Genomic DNA, 19,294 nt, shown 5'->3' with positions numbered 1-19,294 from the left:
TCTGAATAAAGGATACATCAACATAAGTCAAGACTCTGTAACAGCCAACTGATTTAGCAGTCTTAGAATGATACAAGTCTAACCTCCTATATAGGGATCCCAGATATAATGGAGCAAGAGGAAAGCTCATACCCCTATCAATTTTGATTTCATAAAGAATAACTGAAGAGGAGATCCCATCATTTAGACAACCTAGGAAGACATGCTGAGCCAACCACATAATCAACAAAGTCACTAACTCATGAATGTGATCTGGATACTTAAGAGGACTACTTTCACCTTTAATGTTGAACTTCTTATAAAAGAGTCCTACCCAATTGGATAAGCGCGCCACTTTGGAAGCTTTAACTTGTCTCCTAAACAAGTCAATAAAGAATTCCTTAACTTTTTCTTCCTCTTTAGAAAGTGTAACAAAACGAAGGTCGTTTCTACCAACACAAGGAAGTTCCAAAAGAATGCGCACATCTTCAAGAGTGAAAGTAAACTGTCCCCAAGCTATAACCATGGTATGCGAAAGGTACTCCACTGTGCAAGAATAACGCGCCACACTTCAATTCTGGATTCCCTGCGAATGCAGAGTTTTGTGGTGACTCTTACAGCGTCAAAGACTCCAGCATTGTTGAGAACAGTCACATAAGTGAAATTCTTCAAGACTTTCTCTACCCATTCATCCCAACCTTGGACCCATAATGAATTAGATCTAAATTTAATGACCAAAAGAGGGAATTCACCATGCTCAAATTTGAACTTTAGTACTGACACTCCTGAAATGGACCACCTTTTATCTGGAGTGGCTTCGTTACAAATACGATCCCAATGATAGCCAGCAGATGCACATGGATGCCTATTTACCTGCTTTGCACGCACTGCTTCCTAAAAGCAATTTTCTCCTCCTTCCCTAATGATACTATCATCCCAATTTTCTGGCACAAGAGATACTTCACTAGATTTTCCTACTCTCAATTTCTTAAAAAGAGAGGTTGCAGTAGTATTCTTCCTTTTCTTCATCAAAACAGCCCAACTAGGCTCACCATAGCGAACTTTTGGGGTAAAATGAGTTCTAGCCATGAGAAGAGGCAACAAAATCCCTACAAGAACAAATGATACGGAAACATCCAGATAAGTATTCATGCATTACCATTCCTACTTATGCATTAGTATCCCATGATTATTTGTTCTTACTTGTGCATCATTTTTTTAATTATTCCCTTATGCCAAACAAAACGAATAAATATATATGTATATAAATCACTAAACAAAAAGAAAATAAAAAAAATCTACAAGAGAAACAAGCAACAAATAAATAACTAAATAAATAAATAAAATAACAAGATAGTATTCATTCTAAATTCCAAATCTTCCTAACATTGAAGATGTTTATTTTCTAGGTAATTTTTTTCTTTTTTAATTTTTCTCTCTANATAATACTAATAAATAAATAAATAACAAGTAGTATTCATTCTAAATTCCAAATCTTCCTAACATTGAAGATGTTTATTTTCTAGGTATTTTTTTTCTTTTTTAATTTTTTCTAGGCAATTAATTTCAATTCTCATTCAATTATCTATTAGAGAATAAAGTGTCTTCCTTGACGTGATATTCAAAAAAAAAAAGTTTAATTTAAAACTTGAGAATTTTACCGCAGTTCGACCATCATTTTCTAGAATATGGATAAGCTGAGAAGAATGCATTTAGAACAGGACTTAAGAAAGTCATTTAACTTCGATGGAAATAACATGAAATACACCTTTGTTGTAACGAGTTGTACAGATTGGTTCAAAGTTATCCTTTCAACAACAACGAAAAGCATATTTAATTACCCCAAACGATAGTGGAAATTAATTGAAAGAAGTAAAATAGTCAACCCTTCTATCTACTACTGTTAACGATGAAAGGACGTTCCCTAAGTTAAAAAAAAAAAAAGAATACACTAGAAAACAAGGAACCGAAACAAGATTAGACTTTGAGATGGATTTTTTTTTTTTTTTTGCTTTATTAGAGAGAGAGAGAGAGAGAAAGATTTTAAATGAAAAGGGTAGACAATATGTTGGTAACAATCATTGCTTGAAGATAAACTATTATATTTATGTAGTGTCCAGACTATCCATAAGCTCATGATGGGTGTGACTTTTGAAATGGTAACAACAAAAATCATTGCTTGATAGTTAACAAAGTTTGCATCTTTCTCAAACCTTTAGTACGTTCTCTAAGCCAATATTTTTCTTTTTTATTTTTATTCCTTTTATATGCTTAAGCCTTACTTTTACAACTTAGAAATAGGTTATTGTGACATGGGGCTTTAATCATTACTATAAAAATTACTTTGAATGCACCAAGTAACTACCAAATTGATTGCCATAGCAAACAAAGTTTTCTTTCTTTCTTTTCCTATTAGAAACAACAAGAATAGACTAAGTAAAATTGTTTAAATAAAACTCACTTGCTTCAAGAAATTTTAGAAAAAAGCCTTAGAAGTTTAGTGTGGGTTGTATAACCAATCTCTCTAGAGAATTTTATGAAATCCTTAAATGTCAAAGTTTGTCATTTATTTAAATATTTTCACTATGCACGAAATTTTTAATAATAAAATTTTTCTGTAGGGGGCAAACTATTCTAAGTGGTTCAGGCGTTCCAAGTAAGGAAACGTCTAGAGCTATTCTAAATGTAAAAGCACCCCTAAACATATACATAAAAAAAAAAAAAAGAAAACTTACTTGCTCAAAATTTTAAGGAATAAACTTTGAGAATTAGGAAGAGCCTTTGAGAATTGATTGTGAATTTTTATAGAACTATTTTATCGTATTTATAGATTTTAGAAATTATTTTCCTAGTAGGAATCTAACTCTTTAAATTATCTTATCAAATCTTTTTCTACCTCTACCCGCTTTTCCTCGTATATCTCTGTTTTTCCTCATATATCAAGCTTCACTAACTTTGATATTTGCTAAGATGGTTTGAGAGTGATACTCTTCTTAATAATAATAATGACGATACATTGCTTAATAATTGCCAACTCAAAAAAATAATAAATAAATAAAATATGAAAAATAAAAAAAAAAGAGAAAAAAAGTATATTTACATAAGCATTGTCTTTCTTATTACTATGTGCATCTCCTTATGCATAAAACTTCTTAAAAGAATTTTTATGTAGGGGGCAAAATGTAGATGCCCAATTCTAGTTAATTATTATTTTTAAGTACTATTTACAGGAAAATTACATCAAGGGTGTTTCAAGTAAAGAAACGCTTGAGGGCGTTATAAACGCGGAAGCGCCCAGGGGTGTTCCAAGCGCGGAAGCACCCAGGGGAGTTCCACACATGGAAATACCCAGGGTTGTTCCAAGCAGGAAGCGCCAGGGGTGTTCCAAGTGTGGAAGTGCCCAGGGGTGTTCCAAGCGCAAAAACACCCAAGAACAAACATGAAATAGCTATTTGTATAGGAAAATGAAAGTAACTCAGAACAAGTGGCAACGTTCATGAGTTATCTTCACATTTGGGATGTTCAAGAGAGTTTAGCTTGGTGGCTCAGATATGGAGATAGTTAAGAGGACTTCCTCTTAACCTTTCCTTGAAGTACATGTGCTTTACCCCTTTCTTTTTCCTTACTCTTTAAAAAATACATGTGATGCACTATCAAATGCTACTGCTCCATATACCTAAAACTTACGCCCACTACCTAATTACGTCATCATTCTTTTAATATCTTGTAAACTGTTCTTTAACTGTTTTTTCATGACAAGCTCGTTCTCCCATGATTGAGCGTGCTCTCCTAAACAACTTCTAAGAAAGCGTTCCTACTCAGTATAAATATGAGAACTTGAAAGGTAATAGGGGTATTTTTTAGACACCTAGCAGAGATTACTTTAAAAGCTCTCTCTAGATCCCTCCAAGCATTCTTTCTCTTTAGCTTTTCCCAATCGCTGTTATCCGCTGCCTCTTCCACCTTTTCTCATCCCTCACCACCTACCACCCAAAGCATTTACGCTTCAAGGACTGCTCTAATCTTCCTCTCTGCTGCCTCTAGCGCATTCTGATTCACTCATTGCAACACATCCTCTCTCCCTAACCAAAAGAACCCTCTACAAGGTGAAAAACTAAGGGAAGAAAAATTTTCTTCCTCAAAGGATTCCTCCTCATGTGCTGCAACTAGCACAACCATAACAGAAACTATCAAAAGCACCAAAATGGGATTCATTCCCTCCATATATTGTACTAATCTCTCTCTTAACAATGAAGAATTTCTAATGATTTTGGAAGCAAAAAACAGTGTTCGGAGGATGTTTTTTGTAGTTTGGAAGGTGAACGAAGTACCAATATTTATAGGCTATTGAAATTTTGAAATTGGAAATCCCATAATTTATTCCCACAATCGAAATTAATCAAAAGTTTTATAGAGGCATTAAAATGAATTAAGTAATTGGACTAAACTTCTGTTCATTATGGAAAATAGAAGGCAAGAGCACATTATGTGCAATTATTTTTGGAACACTATGAAATTTATTCATGTCCAAACTCTGGCTACCTGCTCCAAAGCACAGGACTTTGTATTATAACAAAGTTCAAAGGCCTTTAACATCTTTTCCAAAATTAATAGCCAAGCCCCATTTAAGCACTCAACGTTTATTAATGTCGATATAAATTTTTTAAAAAGATATTCAAATTTGATTCTTTGAGTTAGAGTTATATGCATTTTACATCCAAATACCCAAGTGTTGAAAGAATGTAAATATTTATTCTATCAATACAATTCATGAACATTCAACTGTTCATTTGTAATCCTTTGTATATAATCACCCAAACATGCACTCAAACTTCATAATACCAAATAAGCCACTATAACTGCACTAACCTTGATTAATACTTAAAGATAATTAATTAATTGATTAAGAGAAAATGGGAATATATTATAGACATAAGCGCAAGGAATGGCTTCTTTCTATGCAACTTTTTTCTCTTATCAATGATCTTAATTTATTGAACTTGTTTCTAACTTGAAATAAAAAGTTTGCAAGAACAAGAGCATGTTATCAGAGTGTTTAAACCCATTATTATTGTCAAATAATTTGTCTCACTAATATTAGTTATTGATTAAAATATATCATAAGAGGAAACATCAAGCATCATCTGTTGTGTTTAATTAACCACAATTACCTTCTTTAATTTCTTATTTAATTAATTAATCAGTAAATGTTTACCATTAATTAATAGTCAGATTAAGAGTATTAATGAGAGTTGATATGATATAATTAGTCAGTTGGGTGATGGTATTAGGTTTAGGAAAATGCTAGTTGGTCCAGCCATATTGGTGCCAAATTGTTTCTCATAAAGTAATTAAGTTTTCTAAAGCTTATCTCCATTGTCGTTAATTGTATCTATCAGTTTTAATTGAGTGTCAAACTCCCATTTTTTGGATTGAATAGCATAGCTTTTTAAGTTCTTATAATAATAAATAAATAAATAATAGAAGTGGAAGGAGCTATAAATGCAAGTGATTATCATGTAAGAAGACACACACACACACACATATATATATAGAGAGAGAGAGAGAGAGAGTTGCAAGGTATGTGATAATCGCTAATCTCGAACTAGTTGGTTTAGTCTATTAAGTCTACATGCAGACACTACAGGGGTACTAAGCTACATCATTAAGGGAAGCCTGTCACAAACCCCACATTCATAAAAGATAAGGTGGATCTTAAATATATAAACTACTATAAACGGCATAATTAAAGCATCAATTCAGTGAAATAACAAAAAAAATGAAATAAAATAAAAACCATGCCTCCTACCTTTGGATCACCTCGGTTATTTAATGCAAAGTTAAACACCATAGAAAATTAAAAAAAGTTTTTACCTTTCCAAATGATATCATAATCAAATGGATTCCTTTTGATGCTAAAAAACATGAACACCTTCCTATGTGAAAGAATCTCAGCCACTCAAACGCTTAGCCTCTAATATTGCACAAACATTTGCAATGGATCCTTCGCAAGGTGAGAGTTTATGCCATGTGCTTGTGCTAGCAAGTGGACAATGATTTGTCCTCTTTTCTTCTTTGATTTCCAGCAAAGAATCAATGGAGAAGCTTTTCTAAAAAAACCTTCTCAAGAGTAGCGACACTCAAAAAAAAGTATTAGTTGTTTTTTTTTTCTTTTGTTGCCTTTTTAATAAAGTGGCTATACTATGATATTTATATCTAGGTTTAACTTATTAAAATTTATAAAATAAGTCCTTAATATTATAACAATTATAATATTTAACCAATGCCTAATTAAACTCTTTTAATTAGGTCTTTAGTAGTAAAAACTTAAAATTTGATTTAAGTCTAACATAAATCATCACACTCTTAATTTAATCTAAATTGCAACTTTTGTGTGTGACCCATTAAATTCCTAACATGTTAACAATGGAATTGAATTACAATATTATTAATTAATTAATTTAAATGAATCATATTCAATTTTAAATTAACTAATTCAATTCCATAGACCATGATTGGCATCTAGCAATGCATCATAGCCACCCAATTGTTAGGAGAGTCAAAGGATTCTTTGACAACCTTTCAGTATAATTCATTCCCTCACCATATATCTCAGAGATGATAAGAGTTTGGTGCAGTGCCTACTCTTATTGATCTCCATATTTGTTCCTACAGTTAGATCATTAGCTTTATGAAGACTTATGAAACTCATTTCATAATCTCCTAATCACCTTAGCTAAGGATTTGATTAAGCTAATGTCAACCAAGAACTAATAAAATATTTTCCCTTGAATCACTTGGGGCAGTGATTCTTATCTTGACCACTTATTTGCCTTCATATGCTTCACATTATACCCAAAAACATCCTGTTTTGGCATCCTTGGTTAGATACCCGTAGGGATGAAATCAAAGCATAGTACTCTACATACAAGAAAACCTAGAGTCTCAAGTCTAGGGAGTACTTACACAACCAACACATGAGAAATATTGCATAGACACTTGAGTGAGGTACCAAATACACTTTTCATGGTGGGTCATGTTCAGTGAACTCGCTCTCCCATGGCAAGCACATGCTAGTCTAAAGTATTTATATATTTCAACCTATGAGAGTAATTGCTTACTTCCCAAGTAAGAAACATAACATATGCTAATCTTTGAGCATTATTAATGCCTTGTCTCAATAACACAATGATCAAGAACTTTTAGGAACAATACTTTGATGCATAAAGATCTCATAATTGTATCCCAATACAATTCCTTTGCAAAGCATATATAGTTCCATGGACTTTATCTATATGAGTACAAAAGTAATGAAATCAAAAACTTATGGATCAAGAACTACCTCAATGTTATTATGAATAACAAAATGTCATACATGAATATCTCAAAATTACACTTTTTACGTACAAATGTAAATCATTCATAGGAAGATTTGCACGACTCATCATGGATCGAACCATGTCCAATAATGTTCAATTCTTTCCATCAAACACCCCATTATGGTGTGGAGTCCCTAGAGGAGTCCATTGTGCGAGAATCTCATTCTCTTTTAAATAATCTTGAAACTTTTGGCTAAGATATTCTCATCCTCGATCAAATATAGGAGTGAAAATAGTATTCCTAGCTTGTTTCTCAACCTTTGCTCTATATTCTTTGAACTTGTTAAAGGATTTAGATTTATATTTCATCAAATATACATAACCATAGTGAGAATGGTCATCTGTGAAGGTGATGAAGTAGGAGTATCCTCTTTTAGCACTAGTATTCATAAGACCACATACATCTGAATGTATAAGTCCTAGTAACACCCCAGCTCATTAACCCTTCTTGGTGAAAGGCAATTTGGTCATCTTACCAAGGAGACAACACTCACACTTTCCATAAGATTCATAATTAAATGGATCGATATAACCTTGTTTGTGTAACTTGGTTAAACGAGTATTATTGATGTGTCTAAGCCTACAGTACCAGATGTAAGATAGTTTTGGATCATCTTTCTTTGCTTTCTTAACCTCTATATTGAGTATGGGTCTTTTAGGATCAAGAATATAGGAGACCATTCGAATGTGTCCCTACACCATAATGCATCTCTCCCTTCGAGAAAGAACAACAATTGCCTTTAATGCAAAATTCAACATCATCATATAATGCCAAGTATGACACAGATATGATATTTCGAGATATGAAAAGAACATAGTAGTAGTCTCCTAATTCCAAGATCAACCTAGAAGGTAAAGGTATGGTAACTGTCCCCACAGCCAATGCAACAACCTTTGCTCTATTTTTAGATTAAAGCAGTAGTAGGAACAACAAGATTAGAGCATGAATGTAGTGAAATAACAAAAAAAAAATTGAAATAAAATAAAAACCATGCCTTCTATTTTGGGATCACCTTGGTTGTCTAATGCGAAGTTAAACACCATAGAAAATTAGAAAAAGTTTTTACCTTTCCAAATGATATCATAATCAAATGGATTCCTTTTGGTGCTAAAAAATATGAACACCTTCTTATGTGAAAGTATCCTAGTTACTCAAGTGCTTGACCTCTAATGTTGTACACACAATTGCAATGGATCTTTCACAATGAGAGAGCTTTATACCACATGCTTGTGCTAGCAAGTGGACAACGATTTGCCCTTTTTTCTTCTTTGATTTTCAGCAAAGAATCAATGGAGAAGTTTTTTTGAAAAACCTCAAAAGTGGCGGCACTTAAAAAAAATTATTAGTTATTTTTTTTTCTTTTGTTGCCTTTTTAAAAGAGTGGCTATAATGTGATATTTATATCTACGTTTAACTTATTAAAATTTACAAAATAAGTCCTTAATATTATAACAATTATAATATTTAACCACTACCTAATTAAACTCTTTTAATTAGGTCCTTAGTAGTAAAAACTTAGAATTTGATTTAAGTCTAACTTAAATCATCACACTCTCAATTTAATCCAAATTGCAACCTTTGTGTGTGACCCATTAGGTTCTTAACATGTTGGTAATGGAGTTGAATTACAATATCATTAATTAATTAATTTAAATGAATCACATTCAATTCTAAATTAACTAATGCAAATTCCATAGACCATGATTGGCATCTAGCAATGCATCATGGCCATCCAATTGTTAGGTGAGTCAAAGGATTCTTTGACAACCTTTTAGCATATAATTTTTCAGTGTAATTTATTCCCTCATCATATATCCTGAAGATTATAAGAGTTTGGTATAGTGTCAACTCTTATTGATCTCCATATTTGTTCCTACAGTTTGATCATTCGCTTTATGGGGATTTATGAAATCATTTCATAATCTCCTAATCACCTTGGCCAAGGATTTGATTACGCTAATGTCAACCAAGAACTAATAAGATATTTCCCCTTAAATCACTTAGGGTGATGATTCCTATCTGGACCACTCATTTGCCTTCATATGCTTCATACTATACCCAAAAACATCATGTTTTGACATCCTTGGTTAAGCACCCATAGGGATGAAATCAAAACATAATACTCCACATACAAGATAACTTGGTGTCTCAAGTTTAGCGAGTAGTTACACAACTGACACATGAGAAATATTGCATAGACACTTGAGTGAGGTACTAAATGCACTTCTCATGGCAGGTCATGTTCAATGAACTCACTCTCCCATGGCAAGCACCCACATGCTAGTTCCAAGTATCTCTATACTTGAATCTATGAAAGCGATTAGTTACTTCACAAGTAAGGAACATAACATGTGTCGATCTTTGAGTATTATTAATGCCCTGTCTCAATAATACAATGATCAGGAACTTTTAGCAACAATACTTTGATGCATAAAGATCTCATAATTGTATCCTAATACAATTCCTTTACAAGGCATATATAGTTCCATGGGCTTTATTTACATAAGTATAGATAGTAATTAAATCAAAAACTTATGGATAAAGAACTACTTCAATGTTATTATGAATAACAAAATGTCATACATGAATATCTCAAAATTGTAACTCCCATATAACCACAGATTGGCTTGTAGGGCTTATACTAACATAAACACGGGTCTTCCAACACTTATCACGCATGTCTTTTGGCTTGAGAACGTGAGCCCATGATTTATAAGCTTAAAGCTTAAATTTTGGCCCATGACATTTGGTATCAAAACAGACCCAAATCTTCACTCATGTGAGAGTCCCCCTCCATTGCACAATTGGGTAAGTTAGAATGTCACGAATCCCACATCAATAAGAGATGGAGTGGGTATTGCGTATATAAGCATCGGTCTTCTATCACCTATCAAGCATGTCTTTTGGAATGTGAGCTCATGATTTATAGCTTTACTTAAGCTCTATTTTCAGAATTTAAGATCACACGAGGTTAAGCTTAAGTTTCGACTCGTGATAAGCCCCTTTAACCATAATTGGATGGGATAGAATGTTACGGATTCCACATCAATAAGAGATGGAATGGGTCTTTAGTCTATAAAAATAAATCTTCTACTATCTATCAGACAAATCTTTTAAGTTGAGAATGTAAGCTCTAACCATAATTAGGTGAGGTAAAATGTCACAGATCCACATTAATGACACATGGTGTAAGTCTTGGATATATAAATATGGGTCTTTTACCACCTATCAGGCATATTTTTTGAGTTAGAAACATGATCCCATGATTTATAGGATTATTTAAGTTCTATTTTAGAATTTAAAACCGTACGAGGTTAGGCTTAAATTTCGACCCGTAATAAGCTCTTTAACCATGTTTAAGAGCCATACTGTCTTCCTTAGTATCTCATAATTATTAATAATTATAAAATGTGCTCTTAGGGTTCAATTTTTAAATATCTTTTCTGTTTTATTTTGGTTGTCTCTTTTTGATTATTTTAATCAAATGAATTTAATTTTTATCATTAGTTTTAAAATATTATATATAATTAAAATTTCAAAAAATATGCTTTGAGATGTTTGAAATTCAAAATTTATAATCTTACTTTTACAAATTTTTAAAAAATTAATTTTATTAAAAATAATGATAAAAATTAAATTTTTTTTTATAAAAAATTAACATGGGATAAACGAAACGAAATGAAACGGAAAGAATATCCTTTTTGAACGTACTTTTCAAAAAAATCCTTTTTAACCTTTCTCCTGTGGTAACGGGTCAATTTATGTGCGGGCATTTATGAAGAATGTTTTGCTGCTCGTTATGTGGATGATACAGTGTTCATGTCCCCAGATCAATGCGTGGATATATTTCTACGTGATGCTCCCTGTAACGTTGTCAATAGCATTGCTCTTTGCAGCGATAAATATTGCAAGACAATATGATTATTATATAGTACGCTAACTAATCTTCTCTAAATATATAAAAGGCTTAAATAATAATAAGCTTCTAACCTATTACATTTTTAATCCTGCTTAAATAACAATATGCTTTTATGTTGTCTGTTTTACCTGTTGGTGAGAGAATCAAACCAAAATGCTTTATGTTGGTAAGAAAACATTGGGAGGGTTCTGTTCTGTCCTTTTTGTAAACATTTTTTGTAACTTGGCTTTTTTTTTGTAAAATAAAAAATAAAAAAGTAAAAAAGTTTTATAAGGTATTTTTAGACCGTGTAAGCCCGAGCTACCAAAGAGCTTAAACGAAGCTAAACATGGAAACCCGTTAACAGTCTGCTAGCAAGCCTAGTAGCCAGTTTGTAGCACTTGGGCTAAGACAGGCAACAACCTCAAGTACAACTCTTTATTTGCAGTTTTAGCTGTTGTTCAAGCAACAAAAGAAAACGACTCCATGGCAGCTAAAATCAGATCAAGGAAGTATATGAAATGGGGCATTAATTCATCTCTTTTTGTGATTGCTTAAAGTAATGATGCAGCTTTTCTCAGCTATAAGTTACTCTAAAGTCCAAAGCACGCCTAGCTACTTATCTAAATGCCACAAACCACATAAATTATTCAGTGCCTGCTATTCTCTACAATATTCTACGTGAAGAAATTCTACAGGACAGGTAATACACAGAGTCATGACACGAACCTACTCACGCCATCAAATCATACCCTTCCTTTCTTATTCTTTCAACTTTGCACTAAGTTTGCATGACCAAAATTAAACCTTTTGGGCTATGTATACACACACACACACACACACACACATCACATTCGTTGGTAAAAAATTTGAATATCATTTTCAGCAAGGAGAAAATGTTGTTAAGTACCAGCCTTATTTCTGAAAAATTATGCAAATGGGTTTCCTCCGACAGAAGAAGACCCGTGGATTGCAGGGATAGAGAATATGCCACCAGGTTGCTGATTGGTGTTTAAAGTGTTGAAAACAGCCAGATTGTTTCCCAATACTTCAACTCCTTGACATCTGAAATGTGACTCAAAAATGTCAATGCAATTTACAGAGCATGGTATCCAAATGAAAATTGAAGACATACTGGATGGTTTTTGCCGATAAACATTTCCAAATGTATGCTATTCCATGCAATAAATGTCATGGAAGTAAGACGAACAACTTCCCAATGGAGTTTTCTAGACAGATGTGAAAGAGAATGAATTATTAACTTTATTGGTAGACTTTTAAAACGTATTTGGCTTCAGCTAATCGTTTTTTTGTTTTAAATGATAGTCCGTTAGGAGTGTCAAGAAAATTGTTACAATTTCTGACAAAAAAGCAATTTCATCCAGATGAAATTTTACAGGCTAATTTTATTATCTTTTCAAAATTAGTAAATCGTCTAAGTACATTTTACCAAACCAAATATCATTATGATTTTTTTCGCAGGATACATGTGTGCTCTTGATGTTTAATGCAGCCATGTCACAGGAAAAGGACACCCAAAAGAAAATGCTCATATTAGGCAAAATAGGATGAAAATGAAGTTACCCTGGAGGTGACAGCTTGTTGGGTACTTGTTGCCGCATGTATGAACCTGAAGATTATTTAATTATATTTCAGATAAATTAAAGAATAAAACCTTGTAAAGATAAGAAAGGAAAAAGAAAACCACAGAAAGATGGAAATTTACTCAAAGGCATTCCTGCAGTGCTTGAGAATGGCTGGAAAGGCACTCCCCCATCAGGTGATGACTGTGCTGGCATCCATTGTGCAGAAGGGGAAACATGGCTGGTTGACTGCATTACACTTTTGGGTGCCAATACATTGGGTTGAGCTCCATGCCAAGAAGCCATGGAAGACAACTGTGACAAACAACACAAATTAGCTGGAGAATCTTTCCAACCACATGCAAAAACTCATGTAGGCGTTGCGGGTTCACAAGAGCTTAGCAGAGATTAAATTGCTTTTTTTTCTCCATTCAAAATCTTGCTTATAATAAAACTTCAAATCATCCATACAAATGATACTCCAAAATTTAAAAATTTTAGGTCATTGGTGATATCTCCTAGCAAGGAAGAACACTATTTTATATTAGGACTTAGGGAACCAGATACCTATGCTGAGTAACCTTCCCAAAATAACGGAAAAGGAATCAGGAAAGAAAAACACACACACACACATTTGAATTTGATTATGAATATTATGCTACCCAGCATTCATTTTAAGCAACAATATGAAGCTCTACAATTATTTGTTTGCATCTTATCGGGGAACTCAACAGCCAATCTCTCCCCCTTAGGATTTTATGTTCACTCTTACAATTTACCAGCAAAAATCCATAGCATGCATGAGCCCCTTAGTGTCAAAATTGAGCAGCTTAAATATGGCTGAGAGACACAGACCCAATGCATCAATCAAATGAAACAAGAGTCCTCCTTGACAGGTTGCATATATAGACTACCTCTGACCAAGATCATAAAAATTCCACAAACAAATTAAAAAAATATATCAGAATTAGCATATTGAAAATGGACAAAGAAAAATCAAACACTAAGCTCATTGCAAGATTACATTACCACTTTATTTTTCCACTTCAGTCTATTAGTAAAAGCGTTAAGGAAAAAAAATCATTTAGCTGTATACAGTGAGAATACTTGAATAAATAAAAAACCCTGTCTCTGTAAGTGAAACGCTCTTGTAACAAATTTGGTGATCATGACAATAAATAAAGATTAAAGTAGCATTGTACCATTGGGGATTGAAGAAGATGTGTCCCGTTATTAAGATCAAATGTGTTTGCTGATTTTGCTGGTTGATACACAGTTGGCACTTGCTGTAAAAGAAACCAAACATCTCATTTCGAAAGTCATTATGAAAAGTCAGACATATTAAACACTAACTTCTTCTTAGAAGAATTACCACTGAAGAAGAATACTGCAAGCAGTAACCCATGCCCTGGGCTTGAACTGATTGCCACCCAGGGGATAGTACAGGAGCTGGTGAGTAAGTTGCTGCAAAAAGGTGCTGCAAACATTCAGAAAATAGTTAGATACTAATACAAGAATAAAATCATCTCTTCCTTATTTTGCTCAAATGAGACATATGCACAGAAAATATGGAGTTCAAATTTCTCTTTCTAATGAACGAGGGATGACATAGAGATGCAAATGGAAACAAAGAAACTTAATAACCTGTGGAAGTTCTTTTCTTCCACTAGATTTCTGCTCTGACTGACCAGAATGCGATATGACTGCAGGACTAGTCCCATGACCCTGCACAAAGACAACATATGAAACTCAAGAATGAGAAAGCAACTCATTAACATCATCATTTCTATCCTTTATTTTGCAAAAAAGATGAAAAACTTTAATAAAAAATGTAGAACTCGAATTCTTTTATCTGAAGCGTAACAAATATGGAATGATACAGAGATGTCAATAAACGGATAGAAACTTTAATTTACCTCTGTAAATTCCTTTTTCCCACTCAATGTTTGCACTGAAGGAAGAGACTCAAATACAACTTCAGAGCAGGCCTGAGGAATCTGCTGTGAAACAAATTGAGATGATTGCAAATTTGGACTGCCAGAGGGTACATAGGAAGTAGATTGAATGGCAGTATCAGGAAATATAGAGCACTGAGGCTGTGGAATGCCTTGCCCTTGTTTCACATGATTAGCCTCACTAGAGGAACCGCCGTCACTAGTTGTTAATGGTGATGCTGCACTCACTAGGGCAGCTTTTGGACTGGGAGAACTGGAAGTAGGGGATGAAGTCAGCACATTGCTTAGTGGTGCAGCAGGAGAAACACCGATACTGCTAGGCGTTCTAGGCAAGTGATGGATTACTGCATTGAGCACACCACCAGTACTAGGTTTTGCTGACACATTCCCCATTGCTTTAGCTGCAGGAACTACAGAATCCAGGCTTTTTACATTTGAAGCAGCCTTTGATTGATTTCCTTCAGTATGACAGTCAATTCTCACCAAATTATTCGAATTTGGTGAACTTGTTGGTTTTGGTATATACTGACTAGTATATTTTGGTGATTGTTGCATTTGCAAAGCTGGCTCAGGGTCAGATTTGATTTTAACTGGGCTTCCTAAATTTTTCCTTTCATGTCCCATAGAATTTGGCCTTTTAGGTTCCATAGAATTCCTGTCATCTTGTCTTGTTCTAATACTAGATGCAGTCCTCTGCAACAAAGATGTTTACTAGAATGAGAAAAGACACTTGCCATAAAATTATGGAAAGAAGGTAATAAACCATTTCTGAACCATATCAGAATGCAAGGTATGATGATCAATCCATTGAAGGTAACCTTCTGTCTTACATGCATATATGATGTCAATTGACAATTTACCAAAAAGATTGGGTGACTGAGGTTTTATACTGACTGATTTTCAGCATTATGGTATCTTTTTTACATAATCACCCTTCTAAAAAAGAGGAGTAAGAGAGAGAGAGGGCCATCTGCACAACCTAAAACAGTTCAGAATAACAAGATAAAGAACATCCAAAAGACTAAATTTATAGCATAACTTCGAGAAAAACTGTGAGAGAGACTAAAAAAATGTTCGGTAAAGACAAAGAACTAAAGAAATTGCGTTAGTGCATGTGTTTCAACAGGTCATGAAGCCAAAGGAAAAGTAAAGAACACAAGAACAGAATATAACTTCTACCATAAGGTCCATAATGGCCAAGCATAAAATACTAACTAAACACATAATTTAGGAGAGACTCACCTCCACATGAACAGAACCATTGGAAAGCCTACCACCATCTCCTTTAAGAGCTTGACTTAGTCTCATGGTTGGGATTCTATCTAATATATCCCGAAGAGGACGCACCTCTCGGGGCCTAGATGAATCTAGTGCTTTATGCTGGATTGAGGGCTTTCTATCCAGATTGTGTGCCCTGTTAGAAAACCAGTTGGCCTCTGACTTCGAAGTTTCATATGTATGGTCTCGAAATCTGTCATCCACCACCTCAAAATTGGAAGAAATTCTCCTAAAATCACCATGCTTTTGAGATTCTTTACCATGTCCAGGATTTCTTCTTTCTTCATAAATATTTCTGGAATCTCTTTCATCACTTCTTTCACTAGTTCTAGATCTCCCAATGCTACGTCGTTCATAGATATCCAAATAAGGCAGACTAAGAAGGCCACTGCGATGGGTACAAGAATCTTCCCTATCAACCTATTTAATATGTCCAAAAAAAATTCAGAAAGGACGAATGCATCTTCAAGTTTATTATATCATTTCACCATCAACACAAATAAGCATTTCTAGCATGAGAAAAATAAAAATAGCTTACCTTCTTCGGAGTCGGAGGCCTGTCAACACTCTTCTCACCAGTATATCTTCTATCCACGTACACGTGCTTAATGAATTTCCGAAGTCCCTCAATATCACTGATAACAAACACATGAATCAAAACTTTAATCGTCTTCCGATGATAAGTTGAACAGAACAGAACACAAACCTGTTATCAGGAACAGATTGACGTCGTGAACCCCATTCCTTGAAATAAACTTCCTTTGCACTCTATGAGAGAGAGAGAGAGAGATTGAAATAAATCAAATAAGAAATTAACATAACGTGATATTTCATAAGACATCAATCATGTGCAGGCATTGATGATTACCTCATTTCCCCCTCCCTGAAGACCATCAACTTCTTCTGAAGTAAATTTAGCCATTGATACTGATTTCACTCGATGTGTAAATTCACGACTATATTGACAATTAAAAGAGAGCCAAACGCCAAGATGTAATAAAATTATTTTAAGAAAAAAATCTGACGGAAATTTACAAAAACACAGGAAATAGTATACTTACTGTATTCCACCACATGTTGCGCAAACATATGTCGAAAAAGTTGTACATACATATTGCGGTCCCTGCACACAAATTACAAGTCATTGTACATACATATATACATACTACATGCATGCATACTTGCATACATACATAAACACACCCTTTTTTTTATTTTTGGGATTAAAGACAACAAACCAAAAACGAAAAATTCAAATTTTAATCAACCGAAAAGAAAAAAAATGTTAAAAAAAAAAACTTACCAGGCCATTGCAGTTGACACAACGGCGATTGGCGGGAAGCTTCAGGAGGCCGCGAATGATTTTCTCGTTCTTTTCGTCTTCTGTAATTCGTCCCTTCATTTTCTTTTCTGCTTGTCTTTCTTATTGCTGCAATGAGGGACTGAAAAAAGGGAAAAACTGAAGCTAGAAAAGAAGACGCTAAAAGGATAGAAGAGTAACGGAAAACATAAAACTGACAAAAAATAATAACGATATAAACAAATTTAACAGAAAATTGGTTAGAGTAAGAGGATTAAAACGAAGATTATAACTAAATTAAGTAAAAGCCGGCTACTTCTTACTTTTCAGAATTAAAGCATACAGGCTGTACTGTAACTAAAAAATGATAAAAACTGTTGCACCGGCTAGAACGACGGCGTTTTTGTGCTGGATTCTGCTGAGAGAGCTACGAGCCTAACACGAATGAAGAATGCTAGCTCATTTCGTGAATATGAAGAGATTGACAACAAAATAAATGCTTGAATTCGTGAAAAAATTTGGATTCTTTTTTTTTTTTTTTGGTTTTTTGAAAGAGAAAGTGCATGGCAGAGGGGCTCAGGGGAACGACGTCGGGCTGGCGGATAGTGACCGTTAATGATTTTTGCCAGTCTTTATTTACGCAAATGCCATTGGGGTAATGAGATTGGAAGGGAACAAGAAATTGACGGGAGTGACTTAGCAGTCTACTTTTTACTAGGGAAGAAAATTTTTCTGCTTTTTTTTTTTTATTCTTTTTTGACAAGAATCTTTGTTATTGTGTAATGTGTAACTCTTACTGCGCTTTTTTTTTTTTACCGCCGGTCGAATTCTAAATTTCTAATCTCATTCATTCGAAAAAAAAAGGAAAAAATTTTAATGTGGTTCACTGGTTAGTTGTTACTTTTATCTATTTCTTTTTAGAAATATTTTTTTAGACTAAAATCAATAATACTCATGTAGTTAATAAAAAGATTAAGAGTTTATCTTTATGACTAACTAACTTGTAGCACACCTTTGTCTTTTTCATCATGCTTAAGTTTTACATTCTATTTTATTTAATTATTTTAATCAAATAAAATATTTTTTTATAAAATAAAAATAAAATTTTAAATAAATAAATAAAAAGAAATATAACGTTAATTAAAGTTATATTTAAAGAAAGAAATTTGTAATCAATATATTATTTTTTTTAAAAGAGTGAAAGTAATATATTAAATATGACTTTTAAATAATAATATATTAATTATCCTTATTTAAAATGTATTAATACTCATTAACCAAATTCATAAATCCAATAAATAAATTAATAAATTTAATCAATCCATGGCGAGGTCAAGTTGTAAGTTTACCATTCAAAAAACCCAAAAAAGTTGTAAGCTCAGAGGGTTAGACCCAAAAATTGACCTCATTTGATTGGTTCGAATAAAAATAACGGTTGGGCCGAAAAGCGGGCTTAAACACAAGCCGTACAATAAGCAAATGAAAATATAAAGGAAAAAAAAATAAAGTATTGATATTTAGACAAAGCTTATAGGCCAAATTCATATATCCATGCCTCTAGATAAGGAGAAAGATCTTAGTAACTAAATTGTATAACCTTCTAATTAATTAATAAATAATCAACACAAAGATGGATGTCAAATCATAATTTAATAGTTGTTTATACTTTCTTTTCTTTCTGAAAAAATAAAGAAAAAGGAAAAGTACACAATAAAAATCACCATGAATGTTAGTCTATTTACCTTTTATTTAGTATAAAATAATATTATTCTCCCCAGGCTTTTCATAAGGGGACCAAAAAGAATTCGACTTAGTAAAATATTTGAGCGAGTGTAGTGGCGGTGGTGGTGGTCCTAGAATGAAAAGGGTATGAGAGTTTGGTGTGGAAGACTTAAGATGAGCAATCAAGGAAGGGATGGGG

At 33.4% G+C, this 19,294-nt stretch overlaps 1 protein-coding gene across 1 annotated transcript; it reads right to left on the bottom strand.

Annotated features, from left to right (window-relative positions):
- LOC18595875 (probable ADP-ribosylation factor GTPase-activating protein AGD14) lies at positions 11,991-17,937 on the bottom strand. Its single transcript, XM_007024003.2, has 14 exons — positions 17,697-17,937; positions 17,377-17,515; positions 17,135-17,196; positions 16,942-17,029; positions 16,780-16,841; positions 16,612-16,708; positions 16,038-16,493; positions 14,757-15,488; positions 14,485-14,565; positions 14,213-14,317; positions 14,043-14,126; positions 12,984-13,155; positions 12,842-12,887; positions 11,991-12,322 (listed from the first exon to the last, which is right to left on the bottom strand). Exons 2-14 carry the CDS (start codon positions 17,473-17,475, stop codon positions 12,187-12,189), a joined length of 2,220 nt encoding a protein of 739 aa, XP_007024065.2. The 5' UTR covers positions 17,476-17,515; positions 17,697-17,937; the 3' UTR covers positions 11,991-12,186.

The sequence above is a fragment of the Theobroma cacao genome, chromosome 6, assembly GCF_000208745.1.
Source record: "Theobroma cacao cultivar B97-61/B2 chromosome 6, Criollo_cocoa_genome_V2, whole genome shotgun sequence".
In the NCBI taxonomy this organism is placed as follows: Eukaryota; Viridiplantae; Streptophyta; class Magnoliopsida; order Malvales; family Malvaceae; genus Theobroma; species Theobroma cacao.
The sequence above is the reverse complement of the archived record's forward strand: the minus strand, read 5'-3'. Positions and strand labels throughout refer to the sequence as shown.